Genomic DNA, 20,474 nt, shown 5'->3' on the forward strand with positions numbered 1-20,474 from the left:
CTGTGTTCCCTCTAAAACCTGAAGCATATTTATTTACTTAAATGTGCCTCTCGATTTTACAAAACAGCACACAACAGAATCTTACGTAGTGAGCACCATTTCGGAAATATCAGTTTGGTTAGTCAATTCCCATCCACTGTCTGTGCTTTAAATGGGTCGGTCCTACCCGGCCCTCAGTGCCTGCACGTTAAATATAGATATTCACACTTTCTTAACACAATGCATGACAACAAACTGGAAGTTTGTGTGAAAGGATCTCAGATACACTGTTTTACGAAAGGGTAGGGTGTGTTCCTTGGCACATCATTTAATCTCACTGGGCATCGCCTGCCAACAACAGCGTGTGTCTAAATGGGACATGTGCCCAAGGTGCCAGTGCCACACTGAAACAGCCCGTGCCGCAGAGGCGTAGCCATGATTGTCTGACAAGTGGGGACTGAAGCAGTAGTTGGCCCCGACGCAGCGACATTAACATCTGTGAATGCCCACACAGCACTGCAGAGTGGGCATTTACAGATTTTGGGTGGGTCTTGCCCGCTCAGACCCTACCCTGTCCAAGCCTCTGCGGCGCCGAAAGCGGTGCGCCGATATGTCCAGCTACTTCTTTTCCCCATTTAAAACACTTCACAGTACATGTTTACCGACGGAGGAGTACTAGCCACACAGAAGGGTCTGTTTACCTCGGCCGCCTTGCTAACCACGCCTGGTGTAGCACTTGGGCTCTGAATGTGGCATGTGTGAAACCACCGAGGGGAGGGTGGACACAGCACAACCAATCTATCATGCGTCAAAAATACAAAGGCAGATGAGTTCCAGAGGAGCAGTGTCCCACCCGTAGCACTGCACTGGATTCGTTAACATTCACACTGGAAACCACAACGCCATGGCAGGAATTTGTTTCATCTGCACGCCAACTTTGGCCTGCTGTTACTTCAGAGAAAGGGGACCCAGTGATTTATTTGTTGGTCATCCTGAACTACACGTTCAGTAACCGTCACCTTTACACACCACGAGCTGAAACAGACTGGTCTAATCCTGTCTGTTCACCGGCCAAACAACGTAGAATACACTTAGTAGATAAACGTAAATCGCATTGCAAAGACTCAAATAGCATTGCAAAGACTCAAATCGCATTGCAAAGACTCAAATCGCATTGCAAAGACTCAAATAGCATTGCAAAGACCAGTTGGCTGTAACCAAAAAATAGATACAACTTATTTTGCCTTGTAAAAATGTACTGTTTCAAATTAAGCACATGCCCTCATGCCACACATGAACTAATGCAAGAACATGCCCTCATGCCACGCATGAACTACTGCAAGCGCATGCCCTCATTGCCACATGCTATATTTCCCAGCGGTATTATCGCTTTCGCCAATGTAGGTGCACGCCAAGAACATACTGAACACTTGATCCTCGAAAAATGTTCACAAAAATAATTTCACAACCATCTAATGATAATCCCATGCTGGCATGCCATAAAAACCGCAGAACGCCGGGAAGCCCACAGACAAGAGGTACACCCACATGGCTAGCGTCAGCATACTTCACAGCTATGTGGAAATGGGTTCCTATCATTTCTAGCAAGCGGGATGAAGGATAGGGGTGGCTTGGAGGTGCACATCGGTCAGAGGAGGAGGGCCATGATGGCATTGCACACCATCAGAGCTAACATCATGACAGCATGAAAGATTTGATCAGTGTACCAACTCCAGGCCTCGGGGGCCGCAAACCTGACAGGTTTCCAGGATATCCCTCATTCATATTCAGGAGATACATTTGCATACATGTAGAATCATTGTATGCAAATGTATCTCCTGAATATTGATGAGGGATATCCAGAAAATCCAACATGTTGCTGTCCCTCGAAAACTGGAGTCGGACAACCCAGAGCTAGACAAATGCCACAATCAACACTGTCAAGGCAGACATCCAGGAGGAGACTGAATTAAACCTCAGCTACATTTATGTGTTTCTGGATTCCTATAGAAAAACACAACAAGGATGTTGTCATAACCAGCCATCTCAAAATACTTATGGCTGATTTTGAGATCAGGGCAGCGCACGTGGCAATTGCCAAGATGCAATGCACCAGTTCATGACGTGCCACTCCTTTTCTGAGCTGGTGGTGGACATCCTCATTTTTCAGATGTGCAACAGAGTGGCAAAAAGCTGGATTTTTCCCTAAAATGTGACAATGCTGGGCACATCGGTGTAATCCAAGGGTATCAACAGCACTTTTGTAATGTACCGGCAAATTCACTAAGCGTGACACATTATGAAGACTTTGTAGCATATTGTGTGTGCTCTGTGGACTTGGGGAAACTGATCAGGCAGGTGCTCCTGAGTATATCTATTGTGATTTCTTGCTGGGAAAGTGCAGAGACATAGCCCCCCTGCAATGTAGCAACAGTAGCGCCTTATTCCATCACTGCACAAGGTATCGTTTTTCAACAACTGTCAAATGAGCTCATAAATGGCTTAGGCTACATGTGATTTTAAGGAATAGAAAATAACGAACAACATTTATGTCTAAACATTTATAATGAAGAAAATATTGATTTTTAATTTTTTTTATTTGGGGGGGATCCCCCAAACCCCCCATTTCTCTTCATTTATAATCCCACCCTAAACTCCTCCCCACCCGTTTTAACCCCTTGCCCCACCTCCATTTATATTTAAAACATTAGGTATTTGTTTTCATTATGAATGTTTAGAGATTAATGTTGTTCGCTATTTTCAATTCGTTTAAATCCCTGCATACTCATATAAATGTGTCTAATTTACATAAGACTACACACATTTCCAACACATTTCCAAATCTGATGGTTCCCATGACAGTTACCAGGCGGTAAAGGCGACCATCATTGCAAAACCTAAAGGGGTATATGTTTCAATTAAGAGCTACTTTTTGTGACCATCTGAATGGTTGTGAAATACCAAAACTGCCCCACTTACTCTAAAGTACAGATTCGGCATTTCATGCCCTCATCAGAATCGAGCCTCTAGTGAAGTCTAGGGAGTCATGGCATGCCATATGGACGAGTACCTCAACTTCTTCAGCCATACGCGGACTATAGAAGCAGTGAAAACACCAAACGAGGCCTTCAGCTTTCCAAAGTGCTGCCGAGGCTGTGGAATACACACATATACGGGTGGCCCTACTAAGGTTCTGAGACCAGGTGTAGAGGAACAGAAGATGCATGGCTCTCCTTACATATAAAAAGAAAAGTGATGTAGGCCCATGCACGCCGATTCGGTTAAATTACAAAGATGGACACTTGGTGCTATGGCAATAGTCAGGCGTCTACCATGCACCAGCGTCTTACTAAACCCTAGAGGAAATAAATGCTAGTAATTGAAGGACAACACAGACACACACACACACACACTCTCTCAAACATATATTCACATTTAGGGGACACTGCATGTGCCCTCAACACAATGATCAAACAGCCTCATAAGTACCTCACTGAATGAGCATGACACAGATACCTACTCACATAAAGGAAAGTACACTGCATGTAAAAGAGGACAGAGTATCCACATTTACACCTCGACACCACTAAAACATCTATTGCCACTAACAATAGCATGCCCACAAGACTTCGGTGGACATGTGCATCCACTCAAGAATTAGCACCTTAAATGGCCCGACATTTCCGTTTTTTGATTGATCTAGGGGTTTGCAACCTTTGGCTCGCCATGTGCTTTGGATTACAACTGCCATCAGCCCTGGACAGCAGAGTCAATGATAAGGGATCATGGGAGTCGTAGTCCAAAATACCTGGAGAGCCGCAGGTTGCAGGCTCCTGGATTAATCGCAAGCGCCTAAATATGTCCAGCGCATATGTTTTTCAGTAAACTGTGCACATGCCTAGCTGTGAATGTTATGAACCCGACAGGATGAACCCTGAAGTCTCCTGAAGGAAAGGTATAGGAATGGACACATAAAGATACAGGATAAAGTTGAACAAGAACGAGCATTGTTGAGCAACATGCCTCGAGGTCTGAGCCTCAGCAATTGCAGTACATTGCGAGGTGGCAAGGACTGAACTGGAATGCTGTTTGTTTTACAATTGAATGGGTGGAGAATCAGTCAGTCGGCAGCACGAGCAAAGAGCAACGTAACTAAGTTGGTTTCATGCCTGGCCAGTAAACGAATCAACCATATTTTAGTGACCTTTTCCAAACTGCTTGCCTTTGCCCCTAGTTAGGGAAAGCACCCCTGGCCAGCTTGAAATTGTGTACCACCTCCATTAGAATTGCCCAAGAGGCATAGGCGTGTGAGGGGAGTTGCAAAAACAAGTCTACTTTACTGCACTGGAGAGCCACATTTGAACTTATTGCTCGTTTTTATCGCCCAGAATGGCTACTTCGTCGACACATAAGCCCACTATTTTGACTCCAAAATATCCCCATCCAAGGTCATGCATCCATGCGAGATGTTTTCTACCATTTTGTCACTAGGTATCCACTTGTCATTCAGCATGAGGAGCAGCGCCTGCATATGAATGACCTGTCCAGAGAACACATGCTCACACCGTTTTTGTACACACAAGCGTTCTGGTGCAAGCTATGGCCAGAGCATTGGTGGACCAGAGGTTAGAAATATTTTGTGGGTGTCAAGCAGTCCCAGAGGCTGTGGGTTAGATCCTCCATGCTAATAATCCCATATTATAGATGTTCCTCCTCCTCTAATTGTTTCTAATCATTTTGCAGCATATAATTGTTGAAGAAGAGCAAACAAAACATAGAATACCACCACCACAAGAGAAGAATTCCATGATCTAACGGTATCTTGTACTGTACTTCATGCAACCTCTGTTATGTTTTCAATTCTTTATTCTCTGCATGTCACACAACACGCCCTTCTCTCTTGGTTCTTCTTGGTCTCCCTTCTGCTACTGCCACAGTTGCTCTCTGTATTCTTGTATCTACTCTTTCTACCCTGGGTCTTTCTAGTTTAGTTCTTCAGTGGTTCAGATCCTATCCGACAGACTGTCCTGCTCTGTTTATTGGGCTGGTCAGTCTTCCCTTTGCCCCCACTACAATATGGAGTCCCTCAAGAGTCTGTCCCACGTCCTCTGCTATTGTCTCTCTATATCATCCCAGTAGCTGACAGCTCTCAATTCCTTTTTCCCATTTTCTGATTCCTTACACTACACATACACTGCCAGCCTATTGACCATCCAGTCCTGGATGTGGAACATCTTTCTTCGCCTTAAGACATCCAAAACCAAGTCCACTTTTGCCCTGCATCCTCGATCCCACTGCCTATATCACCCAATAACACCTTGCTTCTGCCTTCTCTGCTTCCTCTTTCCACCGCTGCATGCAAACTCGTCATTGTCAAGCTTTACTTCTCTCTGCATGTTTTCTGATACTGCTCAGTCCAGTCACTTTCATCAATATAGCCTTTATCCATATAACCTATTTAAAGTTGGTCCTTTCTCCTAGTCCAGACCACTAACTTACTTGTATCATCCCAATTTTCTCATGTCTTGACTACTGTTTTGCTCTTCTTTTCATTGACCCCGCCCCCCGCTACCACCTGGCCCTACTGCTGTCTATCTACAATTCTGCTATTCACTACTTTGTTGTCTTTCTCATCTTGACTCAGACTCTCAATTGTTTTTTCTCTCGATTCTCAACATCTCTTTCAATTTCTCTGCATCATCTTTAAAGATGTCCCTGATCTTTCCCCTCCTCTTTACTCCATCATTTCGCTCAGATGGATTGCATGCGCCATGTTATGTCTGCTGGGTAATCCACAATGGTGAACGCAGAATGTGAGGAGGAACGTGTGCCCCACTTCCTGCACCCATCAGCCTGTGCACACTGGTAACTGGTTCTCAAAGGGCATCTATGGGCAAGGGAAGGGACAGTCGGCGAGCCCAAGAGGCTCGCAAATAGGCCCACTTTGCAAACGTTAATGGTGGGTTGTGTCAAGCGCGGCACAATATCGGCAGAATCAACACACAAACCCCACTGGAAGGAACCATGTGCAACTAAATGCCAACAGCACACCATCAACCAGTAGAGCCGATGTGATGGCCTGATGGAGCACAAGTCCAATGAGGGTGAAACCCACAGGAACCATCACCGGACTCTCAAAATGCCACATTGAAGATTACGGAAAAGTAGAGGGCTCCTGGGCAAAAGCAACTACAGATAAAGGTCTGAAGAAACAGCGCTGCCTGTGAAAGTGAGAGCTGAAAAAGGCACTTAAGGATGTGTGCTCTAAAAAGCAGCACATTAGACACTGAGTAATCGCACTCAAACACCGAAAACCTTCAACGTGCAGGATAGTGTTCTAAGTCCACGTGTGTCCAACCCCCGACTAGGAAATGATAACATAATTACATATAAGGTGGCTCCATATAGATGCCAATGTCAAAACCTGCCCCCCTCTGGCACTGCTGCAGAGCCCAGCCCATTTTATGGATGCAACACAGCCACCCCCCCCACCCCTCATCCACCCAACCGCTACCACCAGCACAGCCACCTGATGTTCCCATGCCCGAATATCCTCAGTCTGGATTTGGCCAGACCAGAGGAGTCCTGACAGCTGTGTGCCTGACACCAGCATATGCACTGACAGCCGGCACTCATATCAGTGACGGCTTGGATAAGCCCTCCTCTCTGTGTGTGCTTGGTGTTCATTGCCAGATGCGGACCTTAAAGTGACAGTCATTGACAATGGGGGTCATTACGAGGTAGGCGGTAAGGGGTTAACGGCGCCTTTAATGGTGCTGGAGCCATCAACGACTTACTGCCCCATTACAAGGTCTGCTTGCGGGAACCCGCTAAGGACGCCTGGTTTTATTAACGGGCCCGTTGTTAGCATCATCCCCATTGAGCCCTATGGGGGCTTGAATGGGAATAGGGATGTACTGGGTCCGGGTTCCTCGAATAAGGAATTACCGGGCCCTCCAAGGTCGGAATGGCCCGGTAATTCCTCATTCAAGGAACTCAGACCTGGTACCCAGTAAGAGGGTAGCCATGCCGCTAATAGTGGCATGGTTACCTCCTTCCTCGTAATGACCCCCAAAGTGTGTTTTTAAGGTTAAATGAATACAATTAAAATAGAAATGCTCATACATTGCACGAGCATATATATTTCAGGTACTTCATGGCAGGCAGGGTCCTAAAGAGACCCATGTCTGCACTGCACATTCCCTTGCTCTAGGCTTGAGACAGGACACGGCTGGTGAAGGGGACAGAGTGGCAGTGGCTGCATAATGGACAGCTCATTTTGACATCGACCCTGGGGTGCATTGTTGCTACCTTGCAGTTACAAGGATGAGCTACACTGGAGAGGTGCCAAGCGGTAGGCGATGTTCTTCCGTCTAAAAAGATTGATTTGCTATGCTGTTGGTAGAGAATTATGCTCTACTTATTCTGATTATGAAACCAATTTGGTATCGGATCTCATCTGGCAAGGAGATTCCTCTGTCTATTGCTTTGTTTAAATACTTAAATGAATTGAATTTCATAAAAAATCCCACTGTAACTACACATATTGTACTGAATGAGTACTAGTAATAATCTATCAGTTGCATTTTATATTGCCTTATTGTAATAGTAATTTAGTTGATATGCTTTGTCTTTTTTATGTCTTTCTCTTGACAACTGTTTCTTGTTTATAGAAATAGCATTATGAGATTTACGTTGGATTAATGATTTTTCTTTTTCTTTAATTGTCATTTAAATCGGATGAAGAATGTGTAAAACGTTATGTGACCATATGCACAATAAAAAAAGAAAAAAAAAAAAACAGTTCAGGGTTATCTTTTCATGAGTACCGTTACACTTATTTTGATCATTTGAGCCTGTATCTCCTACTCGTTCCGCAACGCCTGAATCTCAGTTTCTCTTATCTGTCCTGTACCCTCCCTGTGGCCAGTCTCATTTCCCTTGTTTTTCCTTATTGGCTGTAAAACATTGGAACCAACTACCTTTTCCCATTAGGTCTCCACCTTCCTTTTCTTGCTGCATTCTCAACTTCAAAAAACATATTTTCTCTCTTTCTCTCTCCTACTTGGCACATTACTGTTAATTCATGATTTATACTGTCTGTATGCTATACAGCCCTTTAGTGAAAGAGTTACTTGTACAATATTGTTATAAAAAAAAGATCATGTGTTGATAACTGGAAGGCTGGCCCGGTACTCTAACGCGTACGCCCATATTTCAGTGTTTGGGATTTGGCAAACAAGTTGACTGGACACATTTCTGCGTCAATTCACTAGAAATTAATTGAATCACTGTGTTTCCACCCCTGGAGAATTTTGATTGAAAAAAAGGATACTACATCAACCTGTATCCGCAGAGATTATTTCTCAATGGGGGCAAACCAGAATATTCTACCTCTAGAATAAAAGTGTGTGCCCAACTTAAAAGCATCGGACAGATGTTGAGGGATGCGGGTCAGTGGTTATTATTTGTGTCAGACAAATGATGGCTCTCATCGGCATACCAGTCTCCCGCTGCGTCACTTACCTATGACATACTCCACCCAGAATTGGTCCTTCTCTGGATTGTAAGGGCGATTGAACTCAATCTGTACGTAGAAAGGTTGCCCGCGCCGCACAATGAGCTTGTTGTTGTAGTACCTCTCGGTGTGGTGCTCCACCTTGTTATTTTCATATTGACTCTTGAACAGGCGAACCTCTTGCACCTCCAAAAAGTCTGCGAGACACACAGATGAGATACTCATTATTGTGGCGTATTTTACAGGAGTATGCTCATTTCAATATATCATACAGTTCTCTCAAGAAGGCATACCTTTTCTGTGTTTTATTCATAACAGGAGATAGGATCAAGACCAACTTTTTTCAAAGGTACACATACACTTCTAAGCACCATGCAATGTAAGTCAATGAAACACAACTAAGCAAACTTGGCATAAGCATAGGCAGAGTTCTATAAAGCACGTCCTGTCTTAGCTCTCAGGGTCTTCCTTTTCATACACACTCACACAATAGAAAAATACATAAACTAAAGACAACAAGAACGGACTCATTTAAACACTACATGAAAATGATGATGCGGGCAGTACAAGCTCCCTAAAACCAAAAATGGATTTTAGCAATCGGTCAATGGGTGCAGGGAGGGGGCAGTTTCATGGTTGGGCTGTGGCTGCAAGAGGGATTTCATGCTTTTTGGAGAGTCAATGGTGTAGACTTCGGGAAGAAACAACCAGGGATTCTGCCCCCTGCCCCGATTGTTTGACAAATTCCCGAACCATGCCGTTCATTGCCTCAACGAGCAAAAGTCCCAAGAGGGCCCACGGAGCACAGCACCTCAGCAAGTTAGAGTGAGTTTTGAGAAGCCTCCCAGCCTGCCAAACCACATACTAAGGAAGATGACATGAGCACCTGGGATTTGCATATCTCAGTCAGCTCTTTCCCTGAACTGAAAGTGCACGCTGCCCATAATCCTTCTCACTTCTCACTTCTCTTTGGGTAATTCATTTCACAATGCTTTATTTCGAGATTAAATAAAAGCAAAACATTTCATCCGGTAACAGTTCATTAAACGATTCATTAAAACGATTCATATAATGTAATATGTAAACAAAACAGCATGTCAAGATTAAGAGCAAATTAAACGAAAACAGCCTAGCTAAGCAATAACATATCGCAATATCACCATCTTGGCATGCAGGCCTTCTTCTGTTTTACCCGCCAGGCCCATACAAGGTATTTACAAGTAGCATAAACTGCAAACACATTGTTGGAGTTAATCCAAACAGCCATGGCCTCATCAATCATGCAGCAGCCTCAGGCCTTAGACAATGGCCTTACATGGCGTTTTCTCATTAACAGTGTGGCTGTTAAAACATGGACCGTAGTTTAATTCATGCAGCCACACAAGGGGCAGATTAAGGATACCTTGTTGTCCCATTTGTGGCAGAGGCTCGCAATCGGCAAAGTCCCTGTGCACAATTTAATGAACAGTGCTTTGGAGAATTAGTGCAATCCCCATTCTGCCCAACTGCTGTCATCTGCCAATTTACTGATCCCTGTTGCACGAGGCTTACTATGTATCTAGTTGAAAGACAGAAAGAGTAAGACACACAGAGAGGAGAGTGAAAGAGGGAGTCCTCCCGTGCTCTGTCTGTCCCACTTTAATGTTGTTCATGTGTGTCCCACTGTTATTTTCACTAGCCGTAGTTTTGCTCCAAAATGCCCCTCTCTTATTTTGCCCTGCAGTGATTTTGCTCAAAGTTACCCGACAGAAAATCTCCTCCTAGTTTTCAGATGGGTATTTTCTCCAGAGCAATTTCATGCCACTCTGGACTTGGAACCCACTGCTGCCTGCTCCTCCAATGTGGTTTAGGACCAGTCTCTGCATGCTGTCTGCTCATGGTAACACCAGCCTGCCTCAGTGTACATGAAGACTTCACATCACAAGTACGCCACTAGTGGTACACCACTAACAAGACGTTGGCCCAGCCATTCCCGATAGATTCCCAAATACCTATTTAGATCTCAGCTGAATGCCCCCGGCACTAAAATGCTCAAATGCTATGTTCAAACACAAAATATGCATACCAACTAAGCCACTTACACATGGCAATTGAGCACCCCTCGAAATGGATAGCAAACATCAGAACGCTGCACCTCTACAGCCAACTTATACATCACAATCACAATCCAAACCAACAAAGACTAGCACTACGGGATCACAAGGGTCCCCCCTCCACACAGGTACCTGAAGGGCTCTTGACACAGAACACCAGCAAACAAAACCACACACCACACTGAACTGGGGGTACTTCAGGTTGGCACGCATAAACACATCAGCAAAGCTATCTTGAATTTTCCCTCACTCCCTTCTGTCCTAACTCTTTGAGATCTACTAGAGCACCTAGAAACCATGTAAATGACAGTAGTGCATGTAAAAAATTCCCAGAAGCCTAGCACAGCATATAAATCAATGCGCCTGCTTCCTTTGTCTGCAAGCTGTACTAAATTGGAGTAACTCTCATACATTTGTTTCTACAAAGATACCAGGCCTGGCTGCCAGTAAAGTCCCTGGCTCTGTTAAAATTCCCATTGACCTCTATAAGGATGAGATAACAATTTGGGCACCTATGTTTTGGTACATTTTTTGATTCAGTTATTAAAACCGGTTTGAATCCTCAATCGTGGCGTGAGGCAGAAATTGTGGCCATTTACAAAAAAGGCAACAGGACCCAGCAGGGAATTATAAAACCAATTTCTCTGCTGGATTCTGCAGGCAAAATATATGCCAAGGTTCTGCTTGCGCAACTGCAAAAGTGTGTTAGTGAAGGTGACATTATCAGCCATCTACAAGCTGGTTTTCAGCGGCTGTAAGCATAGTCAGCCAGTGCTTTAGGCATGGCTTAATTCTTGCCAAACACACTATCCTAAGCTGAGTCAAAGTCTACACAATATTCGTTGACCTACGGGTGGCCTTCCATTGCGTCCCAAGAAGACTATGGTAGGACGTTCTCTCGGAAGAAGGTATTGCTGGGAATTTGCTGGCTAATATAAGACCCCTGTACACCAACAACAAGGCCACAGTTATGTGGGGCTTAGGGGGCGAGCTCACTGTGCCTTTGGACATAGAGAGGGTGGTTTGCCAGGGGTGTGTGCTGACCCCCCTTCTGTTTTGTCTCTATATCAACGAGATCATTGTGGAGCTGATGGCGCAGTGTCATGACTCCCCCAAATTGGGATTGGACAGGTCCCCTGCGTTATTCTTTGTGGATGACACATTGATCCTGCCCACTTCCCTGATGGGCCTTAGGCACAATCTGCCCATCTTGGGCGGCAAATGCAAGGAAATGTGCCTTGAGCTTAACAGAGGAAAAACGAAAAATCATGGTGTTCAGGCACAGGTCTGCGAAATGTCCTACATTAAACATGAAACTTGGTGGTCACACTTTGGAGCAATTATAGGCATTTGATTATCTGGGAATAAGATTAGCTGAGAACCTGGGCTGGTCTAAGCCCCATTTTAGAGCGATAATATCCAAGGATAAATACTGTGGAGGTATTAGGAGGTTCCCTAGCACCCATGGAAGAGGAGCTGTTTCACCAGCCCTGCATCTGCATAGAGTACAAGCACTATCGGCCGCCCTGTATGGATGCGAATTATGAGGCCATACGAAAGTTCAGTCTTTCAGTGTGTCTGAAAACAATTTCATCAGGGCCCTGTTATTGTTACCTTCCAGAGCGCCTTTGGCTCGAATAAGATGTGAGTGCAACCTGCATCCCTTTGCTGCAGTTATGGGAATAACACTGTTGTTTATATTGGGTACACATTTGGACTAACCCTAACCTAACTAGGCCTCTATCTGCCCTGAAAAATCTGATGTGCATCATGGGCTCACGATGCCTACCATGGTTCCGGTTCGTGTGCTCAGAGTGTGAGAGGTTGCACTTGACAAACCTGTAGAGCTGCCCCGAGGCTATGAATACTAGCACGAAAGAACTGGTTAAATCAGTAAGTGGTGAGTTCAGGAAGAGAAGACTTGCAAAAGAAAATACCACTGGTGAAGGAAGAGATAACCTCAGGTCACTGTTGTCACAAGGTGGTATTTGAATCCCACAGTGCCTTCATGATGCCTGAGACTTGAGAGCATCCAATCAGAGGTCTTCAGGTAATCTAAAACAGGATTGAGGGCCTGTTTGACCAGCTGGACTTCAATTACTTTGTGGATATTATTTCCCTGGACAGGGCAGACTCACAAATAGGAGGAGTTTCGGGTGCTTTTGGGGAGTTTGGGAGCATTTTTAAGCATTTCAGAGGTGTTTGTTATTTTTTTTTATAGTTTGTCGATCATTGTTGCTTGAACCCTTTTTGTCTGCTTATGTTTTTTTGTGGTGTTTGTGCTGTTTGATGATCTCTGTTTTATTGTCTTTTGCCTACGTGTGTGTTTTGGGTCCTTCTGTAATATTACACTTTACACTCGCTCCTTTAAATAATAAAATACCAAAATAATGTTCACCCTTTAGTTTATTTTGGTATGGACAATATTCTTCCATAAAAGTACACCGCGCATGATTCTGCAAAAACAAAAAATAAAATCGGACATACAATCATGACATTTAAAAAAGAAATTAGATGAAAATAAAACATGATAACATTTCAGTATCAAATGTTCAAATGCCACCTATATCAGACAAATGCTCCCATACATCTACAAAAAGCTTTCAGCCACACTGCCTTTCACACTGGCTTACAGGGCCATTAGTTTGCCACTGATTCTCAAAGCACCCGACAAGTCATTCTCAACAGCATGGCAAACTAAATCATAATTTAGTATCTGAGGGGATATCAGTGCTGGATGACACTGGTTGAAATAGTAGGGTCTAAAAACATCCACAAGTATGCTCTTCCTCAATGAGAATAAAATGGACAGAAAAACATAAAATGTAACAGGTCTGCACTCAGGATAATATTTTGATGCAGCTGGCTCCTGCAGTCACCGTCCCACCCCCCTTAAATGTTATAGCATTTAGGGGCAACATGATGTCCCTCATTTTGAATAAGAGAGTGTGAATAGAGATTATTGGCCTATTATAAGTAGTGCTCAGGGCCAACAACCGTCTGCACCATTAAAGAAACTGTGGTTGAGGACTTTACCAGGAACCTTAACTCTCTTTGTGAAAGACAATAATATTTATAATGCATTTCACGGAGGCCTATAGACTTACGGCCTCATTACACCACTTTGCCGATGCATTACCGCACTGCTGTACAATGGGTTTGGAGGTAAAGAGGAAGCTTTACCTGTAGCTTTTTGCTGGCAGTATAGTCTCCACTTTGCCCCTCAAACGTGGCGGGTGTATCGCATGGAATTACTGCTCATGGTAAAATGCATAAAAATCCCTATGGATTCTGATGTACCGCCATGCCACCGCTCGTAATCCCGTGGTGATGCCACGAGATCGAGTGGTGTTAATGGTAAACAAGTTTGGTGGTAATTCCACAGATCGTAATGAGGCCCGTAGAGTCTAATATCCTCTAATATAGAGGCCAAACCCTGTTGATCTGGATGGACTCTAACAATGCGAACACAGAGGGGAGGAGCGAGAGAGAGGGAATGCCAGACCAGCGCATGACACGTTGTAGTTCGCTAGATTTACCCGGCGTACTAGTGCATTATATGCCACTGATCCGAGCTATAACTCACAAGAAAAATGCACACACTGCAAAATAATGCAGTGATGAATTCACTGCAAGGCATCCTTACATGGTGCGGCTCACAGTTATCCCAGTCCGTAATGCTAAATGCACCATTTTAAACAATTATTTTCAAAATGTTCTCAGTGGGAGAAGCACCTGGAAACGATTCACCAATCATGAATGTTATGTTCGCGGGCCCGCGGCCTACGCGCGGGGGCTGGAGTTGATCGATTAGGCCGCGCGGCCTGTGGCGCAGCTCCAGCGGGAGCTGGAATGAATGCACTCCCACGCTGATGTTGGGTCTGCCCCGGAACTGCCTCCCGAACGCGGGGGCGGGGATTTTATTAGGACGCCCTGCGTCACCGCGCAGCGGGACGCAGGGCGGAAAGTAACATTCCTCCTTTATTATAAAACAAAACAAAACACATAACTATAACTGCCAAACAACTGCGAGGTCCAACAACAACTGTCCGTCTTCAACACTCAGCCGCCCTGCCATTAGGGTTCATGGCACCAGGGTACCAGCTACCACACATAGTCACTTAGCTTAGCTGGCGGTCTTGTTGTTGTTCTCAGTCTGTATCGTCCTTCGCGGGGTTCACCCCCCCTTGCTTCCGGCTCTGTTCCATCTTCGCGGTTCGGGCCCTCGAGGCCGGGTTCATCCACCGGCTCCCAGTCTCCATCCCTCGCTCCGTTGTCCTCAGGGATGGCCTCCGGCTCTTCTTCACTGGGAGGAGTGTCCTCGCCTTCCCAATGGCCCTCCTTGTCGGTCCACAGTGTACGTGGTACGGCCTTGAACCATGACGCATTCCTCGTCACTTGGCGGCTTCCCCGTGTCACCGTTACCATGGTTCCATGCCGGTTGCTGAGGGTCCATGGAAGTTCCTCGTACCTGGTGTCCAGTTTAGACTTGGAGGGGTTTCGTAGCATGATGACCTGGTCACCCACTTGATGATGGGACGGCCTCGCTCTCCGCTTGCCACTCATGTGTTCGTTGGCCTCCCTTCTCCTTCTCTCTGTGCGTTCCTCGTTCACCGTGTCCGGGGTTCTGCTTGGGTGATGCGGGATTGAGGATCTGATGACGGTGCCGAACATGAGGTCCGCAGGCGGAATGCCGGTTGTGCTGTGAGGCGTGACCCGGTAATTTCAGAGGAATCGGAAAAGGTCAACCTTCCAGGGGCTGGCGTTAGCCTTAGATACTCTGAGCACTTTATTGATAGTCCTCATAAATCGCTCTACATCCCCGTTTGCCTGGGGGTGTCTTGGAGTGATGTGATGATACTTCACATTGAGTTCCTGTAGATACTTTTTAAAATCCTCCCCTGTAAACGGCGGCCCATTGTCGCTTTTGATTGAGATAGGTAGTCCGTGAGTCGCGAACATTTTCTCTAGTGCCGGAATGACCACTTCCGCTGCTGTGGACTCAACTACCTCGACTTCCGGGTATCGAGAGTGATCATCGACGGCCACCAACAGGTGGAGGCCTTCTCGGAGCTTGCAGAAGTCAATGCTGATGGCCTCCCAGCGAGATCGGCCCCGTTCTGCTGATATGATGGGTTCCGGGTCTGGCGGGGCCCCCGTGATCTGACAGGGTAGGCACGTGGCAACGAGTGTCTCGACCCGCTCCTCGATCTGGGGAAACCATACTCGGTGCCGAATGCGGGCTTTCGTCCTCACCAGTCCTTGGTGTCCTTCATGTGCTAGGGCCACTATCCTGTCCTGTAGTTTGAGAGGTATCACGATGCGGTTTCCCCGTAGTAACAGTCCACCTTCCGTGACTGACAAGTCTTGCCGCACTGTGAATATGCCGGACAGAAACCCTTTTGCTTCCGCTGTTCTGTTGTGTGTGTGTCTCATGAAAGTCTTCCAATCACCGGAAAGGATGGCATTTTTCACTAAGTCACAACACGGGTCCTGGTGCGTTTCCGCCTCGATCTCCTCGATGCTCACCGCCTTGGGTCTCATTGCGCGCACTACTTGGCATATGTGTTCCTCTGTCTCTGCCGCCACTTGGATCTCTTGTTGAGTGGCCTCTCGCGGATGCCTGGAGAGATAGTCCGCTGGGTTTCCGCTGCCTGGTTGATAGACGAGATTAAAGTCATATTGCTGGAGGTGCAGTAACCACTTGGTGATTCGGGCCGGAGGGTGTGCCGATGTTCCCATGAAGATTGGTAACAGGGGCTTGTGGTCCGTGATTGTCGTGAAGTGACGCCCATAAAGGTAGAGGTGAAAGTGTCGGCACCCCCACAGCACGGCAATGGCCTCCTTTTCGATGTGTGAGTACCTTTGTTCGGTCTCTGTGAGGGCTCTCGACGCATACGCAATCGGTCTCTTCTCCCCTTCTCTCGTGACTTGCATTAAGATGGCTCCGAGCCCTACGGGGCTGGCATCTACGAATAGCTCTGTGGGCAGTTCAGTGTTGTAGTAGGCCATCTTGGTGTCAGCTGAGAGGGAGTCCTTGATGCTCTCGAACGCGTCCTGGCATGTTGGCCCCCATTCCCACTTGACGTTGGCCTTCGTGAGTTCCCGCAGCGGCTCAGATAGCGTGGCCAGGTTTCGGATGAACCTCCCGCAGTAGGTGGCCATGCCTAAGAAACTGCGCACTTCCGTGGGGGTCATCGGTGGGCTTGCCGCCTGGATGTCTGCGACCTTCTGCGGGTCAGGTGAGATGCCTGTGCTGCCAAACTTGTAGCCAAAAAAAGTGATCTCGGATTTGAGGAACTCGCACTTTTCCCGGTGTATTGTGAGCCCAACCTCTTGTAGTCGGCCCAGTAGGGCGTGAAGCCTCTTGACGTGTGTTTCTTTGTCGGGGGCGTGAATCAGAATATCATCGCTCACGTTGAGGACACCGGGGATGCCCCTGATGACCTCCTGGATGGTTTGCTGGAACACCTCCGCGGCAGACGATATTCCAAAACTCAGGCGTTTGTATCTCCGTAGCCCCAAATGTGTAGAGAACGTTGTTATGTATCGAGAGTCTCTGTGGAGTCTGAGTTGGTGATACCCCGCCTTTAGATCAATCTTTGAAAATATACTCGACCCTGTGAGGTCAGCCACAATCTCGTCGATTGTTGGGGTTATGTGGCGTTCCCTTTTGATGGCGGTGTTGGGGAGGCGCATGTCTATGCAGATCCGTACCTTTCCAGGCTGCTTGGGCTTCCGTGTTACCACCATGGGAGAGACCCAGGGTGTGGGCCCTGTGACTTCCTCAATGATACCTGCCTCTTCTAGGGCCTTGAGTTCCTGCTCCACTTGTTCTCTCATGTGGAAAGGCGTTCTCCGGTGCCGGACGGCTTTCGGCTGCACTGTCTCATCAATATGAAGCTTGATGGTTTTGCCTTTCAGACAGCCTATGCCTTCTTGCAAGTCAGGGTACTGGTTCAGCATCTGCTCCACTTCCTTTTCATCGTTGACATGGCAGATGAATTGGACCACACCCAAATCCTCCGCTGCGTCCCCGCTCAGGAGGCTCTCAACACCTGCCTTCACCACATAGACTTTGGACCATAGTCTGTTTTTCCCGTGTCCCAGCGTGGTGCGGAACCTGCCAATGACCGGCAGGGGCTTTCGACAGCCGTATGCATATAACAGGGTGTCGGTGCTTTTCAGCTCTGGTGTAGGACTTAGGGTCAGGAAAATGCTTTCAGGCATGACGTTCACCGAAGCGCCTGTGTCGATGGTCATCAGAATGCACTGGTTTTGGATGGATACCATGCATTTGCGCCTTCGGGCGGCTTTTCTGCGAGGTCCTCGGTCTTGGCATAGTGCAGACACCATGTATACCTTCCTTCCTTTCCTGTCTGTGTCCTTGGAGGGGGCCTGCAGCATCGCCGAGATATCATCCCCTTCATCCTCCGTGGAAGAGCTGGCCACTGCGACCCTTCTGGCACTGGCTTGCTTCTTTTTCTTAGTCGCGGCCTTCTCCGGCTGGTTCTGCGGGGGCTGTATGGGGGTGTCCGTCGATCGGCATACCTTCGCGTAATGGTCCTTCCGGCCACATGCTCCACATGTGGTGCCTTGAGCAGGACAGTTGCGACGGCCATGTCGTGGGCCACCACACCAGCCACACTCTGTGGGTCCCGGAACGCGCGGTTGCCACCTGTTTTGGCCGTATCCACCACTGTTGTCATCTCTCGAGGGTTGTTTGTTGGTGACGCGGGCCACCATAGCCGTATTTAGAGCAGGTTGCAGCCTGTGTAGTGTGGCCTCCATGTTGGCCGCTCTGGTGTGTGCTAGTTCCCTCTGACGTCCTAGTTCAAGGATCCGCTGTAGGGGAATACCCTTCTCACTAAGTATCAGGCGCCTCAATTTTTCCGAATGAATCCCGTTGATGATCTGCCTCCTGATTTCCTTCTCCACGTTCGTGAATTCACAGGACATGGCTAACTTTCTCAGGCGGGTGTGGTATGCATCAAGGGTTTCCTCCGCTGCCTGTAAGGTGGTGCAGAAGAGAAATGTCTCATAGTCTGGGTTCAGTTGAGGGAGGAAGTGATCGGTGAGGGCGTCTTTCGCGCTTCGGTACCCATCCTGGCCATCATCAACGTTGAGGGAATTGAAAATGCGCAGTACCTCGTCACCCACGCTGAGTAGAAGGTGTGCCTTCAGTTTCCTGGGCGCAGTGATTTCTTTGCACTCCATCGCCATCTCGAACTTCTGGATCCACAGCTGCCATCTGGGTCCGCATGACGACGGATCCGTGAAAGGGTCAAACGGCTGGACCAGTGTCGACGAAGTGCCTTGTGTTCGAGGTGGAGGTGGCGTCATGGACAGGTTTGCTGCAATTCTGGACGGCGTGGAGGGCCCAGGCGTGGATGCGCCGGCCGCCATGTTGGTGTGGACCTGATCCGTGTTGTCGTAGTTGTCTCTGACGGCCACCCATGCAGCGACGTTGGGCCTACCTTGGAGGTGCCGCCGTATCCAGGCACCGTGTTACGACTCAGAGCCTGGCATTCCCTACACGCCGTGATGCTGCTCCCTTGTGTTGGATGTTCGATGCCACCTGGTTTTCTCGTTTCTGGAGTGAAGAAAAATGGACTTGGTGGCAGAGAGCATGAATGGATGAGGTAGGCAAAAAAAAAAAATTTTTTTTTTTTTTTTTTTTTTTTGGGGGGGGGGGTCACGTGTGTGATGGCACCCCCACCGGGTGTCCAAAAATGTAGCCGATGGCTGTGTGGCGTTATTGTGCTCTCCGAGCACCGAGCCTTTCGTGAGATTCGTCTCTCCTCGTCGCCATTGTTATGTTCGCGGGCCCGCGGCCTACGCGCGGGGGCTGGAGTTGATCGATTAGGCCGCGCGGCCTGTGGCGCAGCTCCAGCGGGAGCTGGAATGAATGCACTCCCACGCTGATGTTGGGTCTGCCCCGGAACTGCCTCCCGAACGCGGGGGCGGGGCTTTTATTAGGACGCCCTGCGTCACCGCGCAGCGGGACGCAGGGCGGAACGTAACAATGAACATATCTGCGCAATATTCACACCCCCATGGTTAAACAATTCAGCACCTGCCACTGCTCCCTCGCATTACGCGGCTTCTTTTCTTGCGGTTCTGCGCTATCAGCATGCACAGACTCGTAAATCCTGTCATAGCCTCTTCACTCATGCCATCCGTGTGCACAGAAACCTCACCTCAGTCCATCTCTCTTCTCTATTTACATTGGCACTGCCCTGTTAGGAAAGAGCAGGCATAGCTTCAGACTGCTGTATTAAAGGCAGTGGTCGAAGTGTATGAAAACAAGTAGTGGAACTATGTTCCCTACTGGCCTGCCCCCAGACCCCACAAACACAATCCCCATGCCCCTTCCCACACACAATACAAACCCTCAAACACATGTGCCTGCTGTTTAAGGGAACGTTCAGGGCAGTGAACTGAAGTGCAAGTTTCAATTTCTTTATACACTTTTATTTTAAAATGAAACCATTCCGGAAAGGTTTCTTTTTCAAATGAAAGTATAGGAACAGTAAAACTTAATTTAAGAAAGTAGAGGAGCACCGCTCCCGACCGCTCCTGCCCACTTCGACCACTGATTAATGGCGTCCTGATGCGCTCCTTTGGATTTGAGGCGGCAGACTCCTCCCTTGGCGCGTTTGGCTCTTTTGGGAGGGCATTGTGTTGCTTGGGAGCAACAGCTCTGCACTTTCAGTTTAGATGTAGCAAAGGACCGTCAGCGCATTCCTCACAGGGGCTGAAGCAGCGGTCGAAGTGCGCGGGAGCGGTTGGGAGCGGTTTTCATGTACTTTAAAAAAAGAAAAAAAGTTTTATGTTCCTATACTTTTATTTTAAAAACAAAATGTCCCAGAATGGTTTAATTT

General features: G+C 47.3%; 1 protein-coding gene across 1 annotated transcript in view; it reads right to left on the bottom strand.

Annotated features, from left to right (window-relative positions):
* F13A1 (coagulation factor XIII A chain) overlaps positions 1-20,474 on the bottom strand; it is a 767,832-nt gene that overhangs the window by 636,498 nt on the left and 110,860 nt on the right. Inside the window, exon 3 of the mRNA XM_069613463.1 lies at positions 8,506-8,694. Within this exon, the coding sequence (XP_069469564.1) occupies positions 8,506-8,694 (189 nt within the window). The remainder of the gene's footprint in view (positions 1-8,505; positions 8,695-20,474) is intronic.

This window comes from Ambystoma mexicanum, chromosome 5p (genome assembly GCF_040938575.1).
Source record: "Ambystoma mexicanum isolate Mex_15411 chromosome 5p, UKY_AmexF1_1, whole genome shotgun sequence".
Taxonomy (NCBI): Eukaryota; Metazoa; Chordata; class Amphibia; order Caudata; family Ambystomatidae; genus Ambystoma; species Ambystoma mexicanum.